The sequence below is a fragment of the Lemur catta genome, chromosome 7, assembly GCF_020740605.2.
Source record: "Lemur catta isolate mLemCat1 chromosome 7, mLemCat1.pri, whole genome shotgun sequence".
Classification (NCBI taxonomy): domain Eukaryota; kingdom Metazoa; phylum Chordata; class Mammalia; order Primates; family Lemuridae; genus Lemur; species Lemur catta.
In genome coordinates this window covers 101473057-101493000 of record NC_059134.1, presented here as the reverse complement: position 1 = coordinate 101493000, position 19944 = coordinate 101473057, and the positions used below count along the sequence as shown (strand labels likewise).

Sequence of the window (19944 nt, the reverse complement as noted above, 5' to 3'; positions counted from 1 at the left end):
GTTGGGCTCCGTGTCTACTGGCTGCATCCAGGTATCTCGAGGCACCAGAACACATGTGGTCTAGTCCTCCTGGATGGTGGGGGTCTGGCCAGAGGGCCCCTGCCTGGATAGCACAGCAAAGGGCTTTCTTCAGGGGCTTGGCCAGGTGGGCTGGCCAAAGCCTGGAGTCCCAGCAGGTGGGGAGGGGGCTGGCACTCTGGGCAGCCAGAGGTGGGTGGGGTCTGAGGTCTGGGCTCAGGGGTGAGGGGCAGTGAAGCCCCTATGGCCCCACTCCCACCCTCTCCCCCGCACCCTCTTCTCTCCATTCACATCTTCCTGCCTCCTTATCCTCTCTCCCACCCTTTTGAGGTTGAGCCCTTCCCCAGGGAGTTCATGGCCTGGTGGGGCATCACCTAGTGCCCGGGGCTGCCGCAAGAGGTAGGAGGGATGCCAGCTCTCCGACCAGGGCTTCTAGCATGGTGCTTGAGAAGGGGCAATTAGGCAGGTTGGCAGGATGTGAGTCAGGGCACCTGGGGCCGCCCAGGGGGGTGGGTGTGGGTGGGGCTGCCTGGGGCTGAGATTCTGCAGCCTGAATTTGGGGGTGGGCAGAGCTGGGAAGGGCCGCCAGTCCAGCCTCCCCAGTGTGAGCTGCAATCTAACTCCTGCCTTCTCTCTGCCAGAGCTTCGCAGGGCAGTGGAGTGGGGAAGGACCCCCTGCCTTCAGCTGGCAGAGCAACTGTAAACCCCCTCCCATAGGCCTCAGGGTGGGGGGTCTGATGGCTGCCCTGACTTGCTTTGTGGCACCTGTGGACAGGGAGGGGGAGGCAGGGAGAGGAGGGGGCGGAGGTTCTGGAGGACTGGCTCTGGGCCTAATGGGGAGAGGGGACTGCCCCAGTGGCTCTGGGCTGGGGACAGAACTACATGAGGTGTGCATGGAACCTGGTGGGCTGCGAACAGTGGCTGGTGCTTTTTGCAGGCTCACTCTAGAGAGAACTGGTCAGAAAATCAGCCACTCCTCCCTGCCACTGGGTCCCAGCTTGGCTCCAGCCTCCTCTCAGTGACAAAGCTCCTCCCCCAGCAAAGGCAAGTCCACAGGGAAGAGGGGCTTGGCCAGGCTGGCCCCACTTCGGAGATTTCAGTGACTTATGGAACCAAACCCCGCTTAGCCTGTCCAGCACCAAGCACGTGGGTCACGGCAGGGCTCAGCCTGTGCTGGCAGTGTGGCTGGCCTCAGGCTGCTCATCTGTCAAGGGGACATACCAATTCCTTCCCTATTTGCTACGGTCAGGGAGTGATCAAAAACTAAGTGGGTGCGTTGTGATTTTTATTAAACCCCTTACTTTGGCTGGTGGCTAAGAGAATTGAACAGAAGATGCTTGGTTGCCCTCAGGCCGGCACAGGTGGAAGGGAGGGCTCTATAAACGCCAGTGCGGGCACCCCTCCCCCATCCTGGGGGCACCACTGGCTGCGGCGGCGTCCTGGGGCAGACACCTGGGCCAGACACCTGGCTTGGGGGCGTTGGCCCAACAGGGGCTCCAAGTTGTCCTCGGTCGCAGGCATGGCTCCCGCGGGGTGTTTCCAGTTCCCTGGAGGCTCGAGGGGGGTTCCGGAGCGCACAGCCCTGATGCCCGCTTCGGGCTCGGGGACAGGGCCGCCCCTGCTGGCGCCCACCCGCAACCCGGCGCTGTCACGTTCCAGCCGCCTGACTCAGGCCGCGGGGCGGGGAGCGGGGAGGCGGCGCCGGCGCCCGACTCGGCCCCGGAGGCGGCACCAGGAAGCGCCCGCCCCGGCCGGAGCCGCCATGTAACCGGCGCCGCCCGGAGCCCGAGCCGCGCGGGCCCCAGCGACCCGCCCGCCATGGGGGACGAGGACGAGGAAGAGGGCTGCGCCGTGGAGCTGTGGATCACGGAAGGTGGGTGTGGAACCCCTGACGGCTGTCCCCGGCGGGCCGGGAGGGGTCATGGGCTGGCTGGGCTCATTCACCCCCTGTGCCCGCAGCCAACCTGACCGGGCATGAAGAGAAGGTGAGCGTGGAGAACTTCGAGCTGCTCAAGGTGCTGGGCACGGGAGGTGAGGACCCCCATCCACCAGGCACGTGTCCCAGGCCCTGTGCCCTGGTCTGCCTGTCTGCTGACCCGCCTCAGCCTGGGCCAGGCCACTGGGAAGGCCCCCCACCCTTTCCCGTCAAAGCCTGCCTTGCCTGCCCCGCCCTGCCTAGCCAGGGTTTGCATGCCCACTTCCAGGGCACTCCACGCTGACATCATTCCTCTCTGCAAGGTCCTGAACGTGCATGCCCCCTCCCCGGGTGTGCCAACACCCTCGGGGGCTTGCACTCCTCCCAAGTGATTTACACGGCTCCTCCCCTTCTCCCAATATGAGAGCCCCCTCCCACGTTTTTCAAACATTCCAGGCTTGGTGTGCACATCCCTCCACTGGCCTGGGGCACACCTCTGCTTTCCTTCCTGGCATTTGCATCCTTTCACATCCACCTGATCTTTCGCAGGTTTGCACACGCCCCACCCCCACCCCTCGCTGCAGGCCTCCTGGAGTTGCTTGCTCCCTAGCCTGGTTTGCACACCCCTTCTCTGGCTGCGGAGCACCCTCCTGGGGTGTGCACGCCTTTTCCTTATACGGCTGTGCCAGCTTTTTGCACACCTGCCTCTCGCCCCTGCTTTTTCCCCCAAATTGCACACCCTCCTCGGTTGGCATCGCTTGCACCCCCACTAGTCTGTACCACCCTCCTGCTCACAGCCCACCTCCGCCCCCTCACTGCTCCCACAGCCTACGGGAAAGTGTTCCTGGTGCGGAAGGCGGGCGGGCACGACGCGGGGAAGCTGTATGCTATGAAGGTGCTGCGCAAGGCGGCGCTGGTGCAGCGTGCCAAGACGCAGGAGCACACGCGCACCGAGCGCTCGGTGCTGGAGCTGGTGCGCCAGGCACCCTTCCTAGTCACCCTGCACTATGCCTTCCAGACCGATGCCAAGCTGCACCTCATCCTGGGTGAGTGCACACCACATACCAACAGTGTGAGGGGCATGGGGGCAGGTGAGTCCACCCCGTGGGGCTGCTTTCTAACCTCCACTGCACCCCCAGACTATGTGAGTGGTGGCGAGATGTTCACCCACCTCTACCAGCGCCAGTACTTCAAGGAGGCTGAGGTGCGCGTGTACGGGGGTGAGATCGTGCTGGCCCTGGAACACCTGCACAAGGTGGGTGAGGACCTGGGTCTGGGCCTTATAAGGGGCCCAGATGCCTGGCGGCCTTGGGTCTGTCTCTGGGCTCCCTGGCACAGGTGCGGACCTCGGTGAGGGACGGAGCTGCTTCCCCAGGCCTCCTGGCAGGAAGCCTCAGCACTGCCTGGCGGGGCTTTCTTCTCACGGGGGACTTGGGAACTTGGGCTGCGTTCACAGCACTTCCTCAAATGGAGAATTCACGCCTTGGCTCCTGAGGTCTCCTTGAAATGGGGCTCTTCACACAGACTTTCCTCTCCCTGGGACCTTGGGGCCCGTCCACGGGGCCCTCGTTCCTTGCTTTATATCTTAAAGGGCCTTTCTTCTCCAATGGTCCAGCTTTGCCCTGGAGACCGACCCCTCTGCAGGCAGGTGACCTTCTCTAGGGGGGTCTCTCCTTATCCTGAGCAGGGACAGGAGCTGCAGGAGCTGGGGAGGGTCCTAGGGGAGGGAGCCTCAGTGTCCCTCTCGCCCTGCCAGCTTGGCATCATCTACCGAGACCTGAAGCTGGAGAACGTGCTGCTGGACTCGGAGGGCCACGTCGTCCTCACAGACTTTGGGCTGAGCAAAGAGTTCCTGACGGAGGAGGTGAGTGGCAGCAGTCTCTGCCTCCACGTCCCACTCAAGCCTTCTCTTTCTTGCCTCTTTCTGCTCCACGCCTATGTTCTGGGGGTGCAGAAGTGAATAGATCCAGGAAGTCCCCACTGCTCAACTCTCCAACCTCACAAGTCTAGCGAGTCTACCCTGAGCCTTGGGGGGCTGCTGGGGCACAAGAGAGGCTTGGATGTCCAAACAGGTCCTCTCGCCCTCCAGAAAGAGCGGACCTTCTCCTTCTGTGGCACCATCGAGTACATGGCCCCCGAAATTATCCGCAGCAAGACGGGGCATGGCAAGGTGGGTTTGTGGGAAAGTGGGGGTGGAAGTAGAGGTGGGGAGGTGGGTGAGGCCACACCCTCACCCTCCCCCACTCCCCACAGGCTGTGGACTGGTGGAGCCTGGGCATCCTGCTCTTTGAGCTGCTGACGGGGGCCTCACCCTTCACACTGGAGGGTGAGAGGAACACGCAGGCCGAGGTGTCCCGGTGAGTAGGGCTGGAGGTGGAGGGTGGCCAAGGGGCTGCAGGGCCTGCCTGGGCAGGGCTGTGGGGAGGGCTCGCTGCCCCTGACGCCCCCCCCAATCCTCCCAGACGGATCCTGAAGTGCTCCCCTCCCTTCCCCCCCCGGATCGGGCCTGTGGCGCAGGACCTGCTGCAGCGGCTGCTTTGCAAGGATCCCAAAAAGCGATTGGGTGCGGGGCCCCAGGGGGCACAAGAAGTCAAGAACCACCCCTTCTTCCAGGTGAGGCTGCTGACTCCGGGGCCCCCACACCTCCCCATACACGCTCAGGCTAAACGGCTGCTTTAGGTTGGGGTACACCAGAGGGAGGGTCTGAGCCTGGCCAGTTTCACTTTATCTGGAGAACCCCCCAGATGAAGAAAGCAAGTGTATATACGTTGAGGCTTATTTCCACATCCATCCCCACTAAAAATTGGCAGCTGCATTCCTGAAGGAAAGAATTCTAGGTTCATTGACTGTTGGGGCTGGCAGGGACTTGAGAATGGATTGGTCAGTCCTTTTGTTAGACCCAGAGAACGCAGCTGACCTGCCCCAGAGGGCACAGTAAATGGTGCATGCCAGCTGGGGATGGACCTTGGCTCTAGGTTAAGTCTCCTGTTGGCCCAAATCAGTACTAAAAATCCCACTTAGGGCCCTCAGCATCTACCCAGGCATTTTGTTCTTTGTCCCTGTAGTCTGTGTGCCTGTAATTCAGACGGACGGTTGATGAGGCTACGTGGGTTTTTGTTCATTTGTTAAGAGCACACATGTGTTAGAGCGCAGTGCAGAGTGGGTTCTGCCTCATGCAAGGCCAGCGGCAGTGCCTAGCAGGACCTGTGACAGTGGCTACCTCCTTTGCTTATATCAGCGGTCCCCAACATTTTTGGCACCAGGGACCATTTTCATGGAAGACAATTTTTCCATGGATCCGGGAGGTGGAGGATGGTTTCAGGATGATTCAAATGCATTATATTTATTGTGTACTTTATATCTGTTATTATTACATTGTAATATATAATGAAATAATTACACAACTCACCACAGGGTGGGGACCCCTGGGTTATAGTATTTCACATGGCCCTCAGAACCGCCCTGATTATCCCTGTCTTTACAGATGAGGAAGCTGATGTTCTGAGCAGTTAAGTCATTTGCCCAAGGTCACCCAGCTAGGAAGTAATAGGGCTCAGCTTCAGACCCCCAGCTGGGGGACTCTTTACTGCTACATTCTGCTGTTTACATTTGGGCATCAGATTTGCCATTTGTCTGACATCCTAACAAAAGCACCCATTTGTGGGCCAGGCACTCTGTTACCTATGCTATGAGTACCCTCTCCTTGCATCTTCCTCCAGTACCAGCCTGGAAAGGCCTTTCTGCGATGCCTTCTCAGACAGGAATCTAGGTCTCCGAAGTGAAGATGTCCCTGTAGGGGTGGGGGGTGCTGTGTGTACAGGGGTGAGGGAGAAGCCGCTGAGCAGTGTTGGTTTCCTTCAGCGATTTCCCAGGCCCACCCTGAGCACATGCTGGGTGCTCTGCTGGGTGCTGGAGTGGGTTTACCAGTCATACTGGAGAGGCCCCGGAGTCTTTAAGGCCTGGCACTTGGAAAGGGTATTCCCTTCATTCTGCCTTCTCTTGGACAGCCTCTTTGGCGATAGCAGTGCTGAGGTCTCTGGTGGCAAAACCGAGGCCTTCAAGCCCAAGTCAGTCCAATTGGCTGCAAAAAACCCAACTCAAAATGGTGATACCATTGAAATAGAGTTTGGCTGCTTGCAACAGAGATCGGAATGAACCGTGATGTGAACAAGATAGAGGTGTATTTATTTATTTTCTCACACAAAAGAAGTCCAGAGGGGTGCTGTGGTGTCATCATCGTGTCATGGTGTCTTCAGGAATTCAAGCTCTCTCTCTCTCTCTCTCTCTCTCTCTAAAAAAAAATATTCCTTCATTTTTAGCATGCAGCCTCCATCCCCAGGATTGCTTTGTGGTTCAAAGTGGCTGCTGGACTCTTGCATTCTAGGCTGCTCCCCAGGCAGCAGGCAGGAGGAAGAGGGATCAGGGCAGGAAGGGCACTTGCCAACTACACACCTCCCTCTTAAGGAGCTTTTCCTGGAGTCCTACCTGACAGTTTTTGCTGACAATTATTCATAACTCCTAACTGCAAGAAGTTTCTAATAACTTTTTTTTTTTTTTTGAGACAGAGTGTCGCTTTGTTGCCCGGGCTAGAGTGAGTGCCATGGCGTCAGCCTAGCTCACAGCAACCTCACACTCCTGGGCTTAAGCAATCCTACTGCCTCAGCCTCCCGAGTAGCTGGGACTACAGGCATGTGCCACCATGCCCAGCTAATTTTTTTTTTCTATATATATTTTAGTTGGCCAGATAATTTCTTTCTATTTTTAGTAGAGATGGGGTCTCGCTCTTGCTCAGGCTGGTCTTGAACTCCTGACCTTGAGCGATCCACCCGCCTTGGCCTCCCAGAGTGCTAGGATTACAGGCGTGAGCCACCGCGCCCGGCCAACTTTTTTATTTTTTTGAGACAGAGTCTTGCTCTGTTGCCCGGGCTAGAGTGTCGTGGCATCAGCCTAGCTCACAGCAACCTCAAACTCCTGGGATCAAGTGATCCTTATGCCTCAGCCTCCCAAGTAGCTGGGACTACATGCATGCATCACCACGCCCGGCTAATTTTTTCTATTTTCAGTAGAGACGAGGTCTTGCTCTTGCTGAGGCTGGTCTCGAACTCCTGACCTTGAGCAATCCTCCCGCTTCGGCCTCCCAGAGTGCTAGGATTACAGGTGTGAGACACCATACCTGGCCGGAAGTTTGTAATATAGTCCTTTGTATATATTGGTTCCTGGAATAAAACTGGGGCTATGGTACTGAGCAAGACAGGGAGAAAAGATGGAGAATGGATATTAGGCAGGCAATTAACAGGTCACGCCACTTTTACATTTATTAGTTTAAACATAAAAGGGCATATTTTAAGTGCTGTAAGTGAAAAGTCCAAGGAAAAGTGGTCTGACTTCAGGCAAGGCTGCATCTAGGTGCTAAAACTGTCTCTTGGTTCCGCTTTTCTGCATAGGGACGTCATTAGACACTGAGAGGGTCCCTGGCACCTCCAGACCCATATCCTCTCAGATTTAAGTCCAGTAGGAGAAAGAGATTTGTTTTTCACACCAATTCTTTTAAAAGTTCCAGAACTGACAAGTGTGGAGGAATGGTCGTCCCCCGAGGGGAACAGGGATTCTGATAATAGAAGGTGGCAAACGGAAGCTGGGGCGGCAGGGAGAACAGCTGTCCACCCCAGATGCCGGCCAGGCCCTTGTCTTGCTGAGGGGCTGCCTAGTGAGGGCGGCCTGAGTGGAAGGGGGCTTCCAGTTTCTGCCCTTTGACACCTAATCTCTGATTCCTTTTCCCCAGGGTCTGGATTGGGCTGCTCTGGCTGCCAGGAAGATTCCAGCCCCATTCCGGCCCCAGATCCGCTCGGAGCTGGATGTGAGCAACTTTGCAGAGGAATTTACAAGACTGGAGCCTGTCTACTCACCCCCTGGCAGCCCCCCATCTGGGGACCCTCGAATCTTTCAGGTGAGTGAGAACTCATGGAACCGCAGACACAGGACAGACAGGGTGCTGTTGCTACCTCAGCCCTGGCTGACCTGTGGACACTGCATAGGCCCCGTTTCCTGAGCAGGACTCAGCATCTCCCCCAGACCTCTCCCCTTGTAGGGCACCTGGTACTCTCGGTCGTAGAGACCACGAGGGCAGGACATGTGTTTGATGGTTCATGGTTTATCTTTAAAGTTTGTGTTAACTTCCCTTTATTTCATTATCTTTTCTATTCAAAAATATTGTTTTAAATGATTCACTTGCTTAAGTGGACATCTAGGAAGAGATGCCACGTTTATACTGTGGCTTTGCCTGCCCTTGGCATAGCACACCACATTCCTAGGGACACAGGCCCCCTCCACCCAATTTTAGAAGCTTAGGTCTGTCGGACAAGTCCACACTCCTTTGCTCAGCATTTGAGGTCCTGTGTGATGTGGTCCTTCCTTGGCACCTTAGCCTCAGTGCTCACTATTATGCTAGCTGGTTCTCTGGAGGGCAGTACTGAAGTGCTCAGAGGTTCCAGAACAGACCTCCAAACATGCCATTCCCACTTCCTGGCATGCCTTCCCTATGGTAGTCCCCTGGCAAGCTCCTACTCATCTTTTAGGCCTCCTTGTTCACCTGGCCCACTGGGTTACCTTGCTCTTGTGCACCAGCCCTCTGAATGGCACCTCTTCTGAATAGTTTGTCATGTTGTATCCTGAGGCTGTCTCCCCTGGTCTGGAAGACCCCAGGGGCTGGGACTGTGTGTTTAATTCCTGTGTCCCCAGGCCCAGTGTCGGGGCCTGACCTGTAGAACATGGTCTATAAATATTAAATGAGAATAGACCAATATCAAGTATGGATGGATCAGTGCCCTCTGTGAAGCTGTTAGAATCGACCACTATGGCTGGGCATGGTGGCTCTCCCTACAATCCCAGCACTTCGGGAGGCTGAGGAGGGAGGATCGCTTCAAGCCAGAAGTTTGAGACCAGCTTGGGCAACACAGGGAGACCCCTGTTTCTACAAAAAATTTTAAAAATTAGCCGGGCGTGGTGGCACATGCCTGTAGTCCCAGCTACTCAGGAGGCTGAGGCAGGAGGATTGCTTGAGCCCAGAAGTTCAAGGTTACGGTGAGCTATGATTGGGCTACTATACTTCAGATCTGGGCTACAGAGTAAGACCCTGTTTCTAAAAAAAAAAAATCAAATTGACAACTCTGTGCTTACACATCCCTCGTTCCATTGTCTTACAGTCCTAGTGGGAAAGTTCTTTCATCTGAGTAGGCGTTTACTTCCATTCACTCATTTAATGATTCAAAAATGTGTCCTGAGTGCCTACAGTGTGCCAGGCACTGATCTGGGCATTGGGGACATATCAGTGAACGTAACAGCCAAAAATCCCACCTACGTGGAGCTTGTATTCTAGGACACAACAGGGCTACATTTTAGGAGACAGTGATTTGAAAGGGAGGAGTGAAGTTTTTTTTCTTATAGGATAGAGCTGAATTCATTTCAAGCTTAGTGTGGAGGGCATAGTGTGGAGCCAGGCCACAGTCCTGCATTGAGCCTTGGCACCTGGGAGGGGGAGGAAATAGGTGGTCACTGTGATGAGAAAGGTGGGGTTACAGACTGATTGGGGGACAGATATGGCCCCAAGTATTATAAAACAAGGTGGACAAAATGTGTCCACTCATTCCGTGCACCAGGATACAATGGGAACATCCCCACTGCCCCCCTTGTCCAGGGTATTGCCTCTGCCCCTCCCCCCCAGGTCTGGGCTTTGCAGGGACTTCTCACCTGCACCCCCAGCCCCCATGCCCATCCACCCGACTCCCACCCCTCGCAGGGATACTCCTTCGTGGCACCGTCCATCCTGTTTGACCACAATAATGCGGTGATGACCGATGTTCTGGAAGCGCCTGGGGCTGAAGACCGGCCAGGTCGGGCAGCAGTGGCCAGGAGCGCCATGATGCAGGTGGGCTGACCCGGGTGGAGGGAGACCGGTTTTGACAGGGTCTAGGCCGGCGGACTCTGAGCCTGTATCCGCCCACGGCCGCAGTGTGATCTCGGTGAGGTCCAGAGACTCACCAAGGCTCCAGGGTGGGACCTCTGACTCGCCCGTTTGTCTTTGCCTCCAGGACTCACCCTTCTTCCAGCAGTACGAGCTGGACCTGCGGGAGCCCGCGCTGGGCCAGGGCAGCTTCTCTGTGTGTCGCCGCTGTCGCCAGCGCCAAAGCGGCCAGGAGTTCGCGGTCAAGATCCTCAGTCGCAGGTGGGCAGGCCGAGACCTAAGGGCCCGCGGCGGGTGGGGACAAGCAGAGCGGCCTCCGGGGGGCGGAGCCAGAGGTCAGCCACCCTAACCCCCCCCCGCCCCCAGGCTGGAGGCGAACACGCAGCGTGAAGTGGCCGCCCTGCGCCTGTGCCAGTCGCACCCCAACGTGGTGACTCTGCATGAGGTGCACCACGACCAGGTGACGCCTTCCGAATAGGGGCGGAACGCAGGGACGCCAGAGGCGCCCCATGGAGGCGGGGGAGGTGGGCCCAGAGGCGGGGCCTGAAAGCACCAAGGGCGGGGCCTGGGGTCCCAGGTGGGCCCGGAGGGGACCAGAGAGGCCCCGGAGGTGGGATTTCGGGGGAGTAGGGCCTGAGGTCCGGAGGCTGAGCAGCTGAGGATGGCCAAGGAAACGGAATTTGAGGAGGCCGTGCAGGGGTAGGGTTTATGGTGGCGGAGTTTTAAGGTGGTCCTCAAGAAGCGGGGGTGGGGGAGGACGGCTCTGGAAGGCAGTGGGGTGAGACCCTGACGTGGCGCCTAAGCGTGGTTCGTGGGGTGGTCTTGAGGTCCTGGCTCGAACAGGGGCGGGGCCCGAGGACGGGGCGGGCCTGGCTGGTGGGTGGGGCCGGCCCGGTTCGGTGGGTGCTGACCGCGCCCGCCCGCGGTGCCCCGCGTAGCTGCACACCTACCTAGTGCTAGAGCTGCTGCGGGGCGGGGAGCTGCTGGAGCACATCCGAAAGAAGCGGCACTTCAGCGAGTCGGAGGCGAGCCAGATCCTGCGCAGCCTCGTGTCGGCCGTGAGCTTCATGCACGAAGAGGCGGGCGTGGTGCACCGCGACCTCAAGCCTGAGGTGGGCGCAGGACCCCGGGCGGGGCGGGGCTGCGGCGCCGGGCCCGCCTCTTACCGCAGCCCGCCGCCCTCACAGAACATCCTGTACGCCGATGACACGCCCGGGGCCCCGGTGAAGATCATTGACTTCGGGTTCGCGCGGCTACGGCCGCAGAGTCCCGGGAGGCCCATGCAGACGCCCTGCTTCACGCTGCAGTACGCAGCCCCCGAGCTGCTGGCGCAGCAGGGCTACGACGAGTCCTGCGACCTCTGGAGCCTGGGCGTCATTCTGGTATGGGGCGCGCTCCTCGAGGAGGGTTCAGGGTCGCCAGGGCCTGGGGTCAGAGGTCTTCCTGATGCGGAGAACCCAGGCAGGAGACAGGAGTCAGCTCGATGGGGGAGGAAGGGTTTGGGCTGAGGGTGGATCAGCGGCCGTCCTAACACAGAGCTGGGGTTGCTCTGGTGTTGGGGTCGGGGCACCGTGTAGTAGGGGGTTAGAAGTCAGGGTTCGTCGCGCGTGGGTCTCAGGAGTTACCCTAGAGGAGAGGGTGAATGGTGCTGTGGGTGGACTGAGGGGTCAGGCTCAGCCTGTAGCCTGGGCCGGTCTCATTCCCCGCACCCCCCTTCTTAGTACATGATGCTGTCGGGGCAGGTCCCCTTCCAGGGGGCCTCAGGCCAGGGCGGGCAGAGCCAGGCAGCCGAGATCATGTGCAAGATCCGCGAGGGGCGCTTCTCTCTTGACGGGGAGGCCTGGCAGGGTGTGTCGGAGGAAGCCAAGGAGCTGGTCCGAGGTGCGGAGCTGGAGGTCGCAGATCATGGTTGGGGAGTGGCGGTCATGTGGTTATGCTGGGACTGGGATGGCCACTGGGTCAGTTGTCCTGGTTGGGGGATGGGTAGGGGACAAGAGTGGGGCTGTTAGCTGCGGAGCAGCCTCCACACAAGGCCCCTCCCCACACTTTCCCGCCCCGCCTCCAGGGCTCCTGACTGTTGACCCTGCCAAGCGGCTGAAGCTTGAGGGGCTGCGGGGCAGCTCGTGGCTGCAGGACGGCAGTGCACGCTCCTCGCCCCCTCTCCGGACGCCGGACGTGCTGGAGTCCTCCGGGCCCGCAGTGCGCTCAGGGCTCAACGCCACCTTCATGGTAAGGGGCGGGGCTCGAGAGGCGGCGTCATTACTGCCCAGAAGGCGGGGTGAACCCAGTCTGGCCTCTGGTCGGTCTGGGCCCTGACCTTGCGGGAGGCTGGAGGCCAGAGGCCAGAGGCCAGGGGCCTGTTGGCCTTGGCCTAGAGGGGTGAGTGGAGGGGGGAAAGTCCGGGAATGGAAGCCAAAGCTAGGATCTGGAAGCCAGGGCCAGGCTGGGGACTCACCCACTCCTTTCCACCAGGCGTTCAACCGGGGCAAGCGCGAGGGCTTCTTCCTGAAGAGCGTGGAGAACGCGCCCCTGGCCAAGCGGCGGAAGCAGAAGCTGCGGAGCGCCACCGCCTCCCGCCGCGGCTCCCCAGCGCCCACCGCCAAGGGCACCCCCCGCCGAGCCAACGGCCCCCTGCCCCCCTCCTAGCCCCTGCCACTGTGATCCCCGCTTCCCCCCTAGGGGCTGTGTCCTGGGAGCCCGGCTCACTGCCCCCTGCCCTCTGCCAGCGGCTCCGCCCTGATCCCCAGGGATCGTCCTCCCCCCTCCTACCCTACTCCCAGACAGAGCAGAAGTATTTTTATAAGCTGAGAATTTTTTATGTCTTACCAGATAGAGTTAGAGATGCAGGGAAGGAGGGGGCCTGCTGGGGAGTGGGGTGTGGGAGGCCCCCTCCTAAGCCACTGCCTCATCTGGGCAGAAGGCTCCTCCCAGGGGCTGCTCCAACGGGAAGGACCCCCCCATTTCTAAACACTGTTGCCAAGGGAGAAATTGGTACCTCCTCCCTTATTCTCCCTTGAGGTCCTGCTCCTGGGAGGGGACACCCATCAAGCTGTCACTTTATGGACTGTCTGTGCAATTATGTCCACCAAACACCTGTGTTGGGGGGATTGAGGGAGAGGGCTTGAGGGATCCCCCTGAAGCATTTCTGCCTCACTTTATGTCACCTGCTTCTCCCCTATTGGGGCTGAGGAAAGAAGTAGGTGACCCCCTAAAAGGGGCGGTCCCCTTCTCACCCGCCCCCTCCCCTTTGGCACAGCTGCTCCTGGCTGGGGGTGGGGCCTTGGGGGCCTGGGCTGGGCATTCGTGGTCACTGCCTAAGCCCATTCAGGCTGTGCCTTTGACTTTAAAATAAAAGTCCACCCAGTGCTGTGTGTGGCATCTATGTGTGCGCCCGTTCATGGTGTGGATGTCTGAAGAGAGGTCCTGTGCAGAAGACTGCCAGCCCGTGGAGTCTGGGACCTCAGAGGGGAGGGACTGGCAGATCTTTTAAGAAGGTACCCTGTGTCCTTGGCTTTTGACATGAGCAGTAGGAGGGCCAAACTCTCATCTTAGGTGTGCATCTGGACAGCTCTGCCATGTATATGTATCATTTAGGATTCTTTTGGTTGTAAATACAGGTGCTCCTGTATTTCCGATTGGGCTACGTCCTGATAAGCCCATCGTAAGTAGAAAATTCATTTAATGCTGGCAGCACAGCAGAAAGTTCCCAACTTACAATGGTTGGACTTAGATTTTTTGACTTTAGGAACCAACCAAAGCGATAGGCATTCAGTAGAAACAGTACCCCATCAAAAATTCTAAGGAGCTTCTTTACTTTAAGATGGGATTGTGTCCCTGTAAACCCATCGTAAAGTCGAACCTTCCTAAGTCAGGGCGTCTGTCATAGAAAACCCATGCTAAACTTACTTAAGCAAAACAGGATTTTTTAGGCTCTGTAACTACACAGTCCAGCGGTATCAGAACTCAAACACATGATCACGAAGGACTCAGTTTCCGAGTCCCTGTTTTTTATTCTGTTTTCTTGGTGGTGGGCTAGTCTGGAGGACTCTCCTTATGGCTCCAGGACGGGTACCAGAGGCTAAAGGGCCTACAGAGGTTGCAGATGGAAATCTGGTGATAGTCTTTCTTTTAGCAGTCTCAAGGCAAACCCTGAGATGTGCTCTGATTGGATCCACTTAGGTCACGTGTCCACCCTGAACCAATCACTGTGGCTAGGAGTGAAATGTGCTGATTGGCTTATATCTGGATCATGGACTGTCCCTCTGGAAGCTTATTGGGTGGAGACTAGGGGAAGGGGTGGGTCCTAGAGGGAGATCAGGTGCACCTGGCTTGGTCAATGAAGGAGAGAGTGAGGAGGGGAGCAGCCTTGCTCATTATGGCCCTCACAGGGGTCAGCGTGTGGCCCCCTCTCAGGGTGTGTCTGAGACTCCTCCCTGTGTGATCCTTGCTGGGTGGTTGTGGCCGTAGTGCGGTTGCGGCCTGCGCACCTTTGCTGGCACCCTAGGTCACAGGACCTTTTGTCCACATAGTGAGGGCGCCCTGACAGTCTGCACCCCAGGCCCTGCCCGAACCCCTTCCTGCTTCCCCGCTCCTGGTCGCCTCCTGTAGCTTCTCTCCCCAGAGCTGTGGGACCATTTCACGGTGAAACTTTCCCTCCTGTCCTGAAGTTTGCCTCTTGGAGGAGAAGGTACACACAGGCCTGAGGATCTGAGCCGGGGCCCCAGAGATGCTGAAGTCGGGGCAAAGCCATGCAGGTGGGGCCTCAGGAGAGTGAGTCAGGGGCAGTTGGGTGGTATAGGGGTGCCCAACTGTGTCCCATCCTGGTGGTCTGAGAGGGCTGGGAGGGGCCCAGGACAAGTCCCCCAGGAAGGCAGAGAAGCGGAAAGATTGCCAAGTCTGATTCCTGTGTTACCAGCTGTGTGCCTTCAGCAAGTCACCTTATAGCCCCAGACTTCCCCATTTGTCAAAAGGAGGAACTATTACAGAAAATTAACAGGCTGGGCACAGTGGCTCACGCCTGTAATCCTAGCACTCTGGGAGACAGGCAGAAGGATTGCCTGAGCTCAGGAGTTCGAGGTTAGCCTGAGCAAGAGTGAGACCCCAGAAAAATTAGGCAGGCATGTGGTGCACCTGTAGTCCCAGCTACTGCGGAGGCTCCAGAGGCTGAGGCAGGAGGATTGCTTGAGCTCAGGAGTTTGAGGTTGCATTGAGCTATGATGATGCCACTGTACTCTACTGCAGGCAACAGATGTAAGAGTGTGGTCATTTATTTTTTATTTTTATTTTTATTTATTTGTGTGCTCCTCATGAGTCAACTATTGTAGAGTATGGTCATTTCATCACTAAGTATTCATTGAGATTTACTGAGCTCTTCCAATGTGCAGGGACTCTTCTGAGCACTCAACGTGGGAATCTCATTTAAAGATATGAAAATGGGCTGGGCACGGTGGCTCACGCCTGTAATCCTAGCACTCTGGGAGGCCGAGGCGGGAGGATTGCTCGAGGTCAGGAGTTTGAGACCAGCCTGAGCAAGAGCGAGACCCTGTCTCTACTAAAAATAGAAAGAAATTATATGGACAACTAAAAATATATATAGAAACAATTAGCCGGGCATGGTGGGACATGCCTGTAGTCCCAGCTACTCGGGAGGCTGAGGCAGTAGGATCGCTTGAGTCCAGGAGTTGCTGTGAGCTAGGCTGATGCCACGGCACTCTAGCCTGGACAACAGAGCAAGACTCTGTCTCAAAAAAAAAAAAAGATATGAAAATGGACCATTTCATTATATGCTCACAAGTGCCGAGTATTACCATTTTAAAACCTTTGCTAATTTAGTGGATAAAAATGGTCTTACCTTCAATTTCTCCCCTCCCATCCCTTGTAACTCACAAGGGCAGAGGTGTCCATGGGTGAAGGGACTGGGGCTCAGAAGCTGGAAGTATCTCTGAGAAAAGAGTTTGCAGGGGTGGAAAGAGCAGGGGCCTAGAGGAGTGAGCCAGAGTTTGAATGCTGCCTCTTCTCTGTGGGGTCAGGGAGCCTACAGGAGGGAGCTAGATGTGAGTGGGCTACAGGCTGGCCAGGGTGTGAGCCAGCGATGTGGAAGTGGGTAGGGTGGGCACAGGCATAGAGGTATGGAGGCTAGAGGCCAGTGTTCAGGGTCTCTAGTCTGGCCTCCTGCCTCTAAGCCTTGACTTTGGCCTCTGACCGGGCCAGCCTTATGTGGAGTCTGGCTCTTTCAGGGAAGTTGGGAGAGCTTACCTTCCAGTGCTGGGCCTCCGTTCACACTCTTAAAATGTCTGAGTGAGCAGGTTCAGACCTGCCCTGTTAAAATGCTGGTGCCCCGAAAGGGGCTGACAGCCCTGTAAACATCAGGCTCTCTCCAAGTCACTGTTAACGAGCTACTGGTAGGACTGGAGTCGGGGTGCTGGGTTTTAGTCTGAGCTCTGTGGTAACCACTGTTTGACTCTGGGCAAGTTGCTTTTCCCTAATGTTCTTTGGGGCTCTAATCAAGAATATTCCACAGCAATGTAGGGATTGCAGACTGGCCTGTGCCTGGCCTGTAGAGGCTCATTTTCTGGGGGGCCAGTGCATGTTTTGAAATGAGGAAATGCATGTGAAAGTCTAGATGTTAGGCTTTTATTGGTAAATTGGAAGAGCTGGCAGACTTCCTGCAGGGTCTAACCCGCCATAGACAGGGCCTCTGCTTTCCAGCCTGCGACAGTCCCCATCACTCCCTATTGCTTCCATGGGCTCTGTCCCTCATTTCTCTCCCTGACCCCTGTAGGTATTTGAATTTGCTATTCTGATATAAAAAAATCTCTTCATGTTCACTGCTGTATAAAAATGGGGTTTGTGAAATGTCAAAGATGCCCTTTAAATCTTTTTTTTTGTTGTTTCAAAATTTAAATTTAGCTTATATTTGTGAAGAGATACTAAATTCAGATGATTCAAAATTCAAAGGCTACAAAAGAGTACATAGTGAAATATCTTCTTCCACATGCCCTGGCTCTCAGGCACCAACCCCCTGTTGCCAGAGGCAGCCACTGTCATTGGTCCTTGTGTAGTCTTCCAGGCATATATTATGTGTAGTCCAACAAATACAGTAATATGTATACATGATCAAAAAATTCACATTAATTGAATATTAATGTTAGGAAAAAAAATTAGAAAATACAAAAGAAAAAATAAAAAGTCATCTGGGGCATTATTCTCCATAGCTAATCTGCGTTAGTTAACATTTTGATGCATTCACTTCCAGATTTTTCTTTACTAATGCAGATTTTTGATTGAAATGGCATCAACATGCAAATAGGTTATTATATCCTGTCTAAAACTCAGAAATAGGGCTGGGCGCAGTGGCTCATACCTGTAATCTTAGCACTTTGGGAGGCTGAGGCAGGAGGATCATGAAGGAGGTCAGGAGTTTGAGACCAGCCTAAGCAAGAGTGAGACCCCGTCTCTACTAAAAATAGAAAAAATTAGTTGGGCATAGCAGCGAGTGCCTGTAGTCCCAGCTACTTTCGAGGCTGAGGCAGGAGGATCACTTGAGCCCAGGAGTTTGAGGTTGCTGTGAGCTAGGCTGACGCCACAGCACTCTAGCCTGGGCAACAGAGTGACACTCTGTCTCAAACAAAAACAAAAACAAAAAAACTTCAGAAATAGATTATGACCATCTTCCTATGTTAATGATTATATTTCACAACTATTTTTTATAGCTGCACAATAATATTCCATTGTATGAGTGTGCTATGATTCATTTAAATTGTTTTATTTTTGGCTACTTGGGCAGTTTTCAGTTCCTTGCTGTTTTAAACAGTGCTGCAGTGAACATCCTTGTACCTAAACCTCTGCTCACCTGTCCGAATATTTCCTTAGGATACATTTCCTAGAAGTGGAAGTCCTGGAGTTCCTGGGCTAAGAGATGTGCTCAGGCATGCGCATTTTAAAGGCTTTTGATATGTATGATCTAACTACCTTCCGAAAGATCCTGTAATTTTATGTGACTGGCAGCAGCAGGGGCAAGAACCAAGGAGCACTGTCTCCTTTAAAATGGAATGGCGGGTCTCACCAGCTGAGTGTGTCCTTGCCCTGGTTTTTTTCTTGGCAGAGCTCCTGGAGGTGGTTGCCACTGTAGCCAGAGGGCTCCTCCTTCCCTGCCCCGCAGTCTGGCTGGGCCGGTGGGTGGGTCAGAGGGTGTGGGTGGGGGATGATGGACAGGGGTCCTCCATCTGGCCTTCCTCTCTGCAGGGATGGGCTGGGGCACAGTCTGTGAGGGGGAGGTGGAGAGTGACCCCACAGATGTCACACGGAGTCTCCAGGGAGCTGGTGTGCAGCCGGGGCAGGAGGTGCCAGAGGGGACGCAGCTCAGAGAGCTTTGCAGAGCTGTGAGCTGAGCCTCTGAGTGGGTGTGAACCCCAGCTCTGCCCCTCCCAGCTGTGCAACTGATCGTGACCAAAGCCACTGGGACCTGAATCTCTGTGGCCTCTGGAGTGAAATGAGGCTAGGACTGCACCCACGTTGGACTGGCAAAGGGTGCATGGCCTGGTGCCTGGCACATTGGGATTCTTTCACAAAAGGCAGTTTGCAAAAAAAGTATGAAGAGAACCCAGGAAAATCAGGATCGGCTCAGGCATGCCCAGGAAAGGACCCATGTCCAGGCAAGAAAAGGGGTGCGCTCCTCCCTCCCTCGAGCTCTCCTACCCTGTCCCGGGCAGCCGGCAGCCTTCCAGCATCAGCTAGAGCTGGGGGTTCCTGATCCTCCACCAAAAAGTGAGCTCCAGGTCACCCTCCTCACCATGAAGTGTGAATCCATCTCCTACCTGGCGCATGTCAGGAGCTGCCTGGGAGCAAAGCGGGTCGGGGTGGGAACACACTCTGTGCATGTGAGTACATGAAGGAGAGCGTATGTGAGCAAATGCATATGTGAATATGAGGTTGTGCATGAGCCTGTGTGTGTCTACATGAGCGTGCAAATGTATGTGAGTGAATGTGAGGCTGTTAGTAAGCATGTGTGTACGTGAGTGTGCAAATGTATGCGAGTGTGAGAATATATGTGAGCATATGTGAGTGTGAGGATGTGAGTGTGAATGTGTAAGTAAGCACGAGTGTGGGTGTGTACGAGTGTGAAGGTGTTGTGTGTTTCAGTGTGAGGATGTGTGTGCATTTGCATGTGCAAGTGTGAACGTGTATGTGTGTGTGAACAAAGCGTGTGTGTGTTGCATATGTGTGAGTGTGAGCATGTGTGAAAGTGTGTGCATGTGTGAGTGTGAGTGCGAGAGGAGAGTGTGTGTACTCTCTGTGGGAAATGCAGAGCACCAGGGCGGAAGCCCTGCAGCGAATACTCCATCCTGCCAGTTTACTCCCCTCCTGCAGGAGGATCAGGCTGGGGCTGGGAACTTCTGATAACCTGGGAATGTGGATTCACACGCCGCCAGGTGGGGCTGCCCTGGAGGCTGCAGAGGCGAGCCCTGGGCGGCCGGCATCGGTGGCAGCTGGCTGGGGAGCGATGGGCCAGGCAGGAACTCATCTCCGGGACTCTTGCTTTGCCCTGACTCTTGCTTTGCCAACTGCAGAAAGAAGGGTGTGGAGGGAGGCAGCATGTTCCTGTCCTCTGCTGGGGAAGGAATTCAAGTGCAGGAGCAGGAGCAAGAGAAGGGAGCTCAGATAGAGGTGAGCGAAAGCAGAGAGGTTTATTGAAAGCAGAGTGCGCTGGCTCGTAAGGAAAGGTCAAAGAGCAGACTGATCCAAGAAGGAACAGTGCCACCCAAGGTTAGGGTCTGTCCTTTTATGCTAATCCCTAATAATATGCTAAGCTGGGGGCGGACGATTCATGGATTTTCTGGGAAAGGGGTGGAGAGTTCCTAGAACCGGGAACTCTCCCCTTTCTTAACCTTATAGGGTAACTTCCGGGAGTTGCTATGGCATTTGTAAACTGCCACAGCGCTGGTGGGTGTGATTTTTACTATGTTAATGACAGTAGTTCATTTAGGGACACTGTCGCCTCAACTGTGCACATGCCCCAATCAAAGGAATTCCCCCTTTTACCTTCAATAAA

The 19944-nt window shown here is 55.8% G+C and overlaps 1 protein-coding gene across 1 annotated transcript; it reads left to right on the top strand.

The window, feature by feature from the left end:
- Positions 1-1619: 1619 nt before the first annotated feature.
- RPS6KA4 (ribosomal protein S6 kinase A4) lies at positions 1620-13271 on the top strand. The gene is made up of 17 exons (XM_045556170.1): positions 1620-1891; positions 1978-2049; positions 2761-2979; positions 3073-3188; positions 3690-3797; positions 4023-4103; positions 4187-4290; positions 4396-4546; positions 7716-7880; positions 9729-9857; positions 10021-10154; positions 10260-10353; positions 10832-11005; positions 11081-11275; positions 11615-11774; positions 11959-12122; positions 12366-13271. Exons 1-17 carry the CDS (start codon positions 1837-1839, stop codon positions 12537-12539), a joined length of 2295 nt encoding a protein of 764 aa, XP_045412126.1. The 5' UTR covers positions 1620-1836; the 3' UTR covers positions 12540-13271.
- The last annotated feature ends 6673 nt before the right edge of the window (positions 13272-19944 follow it).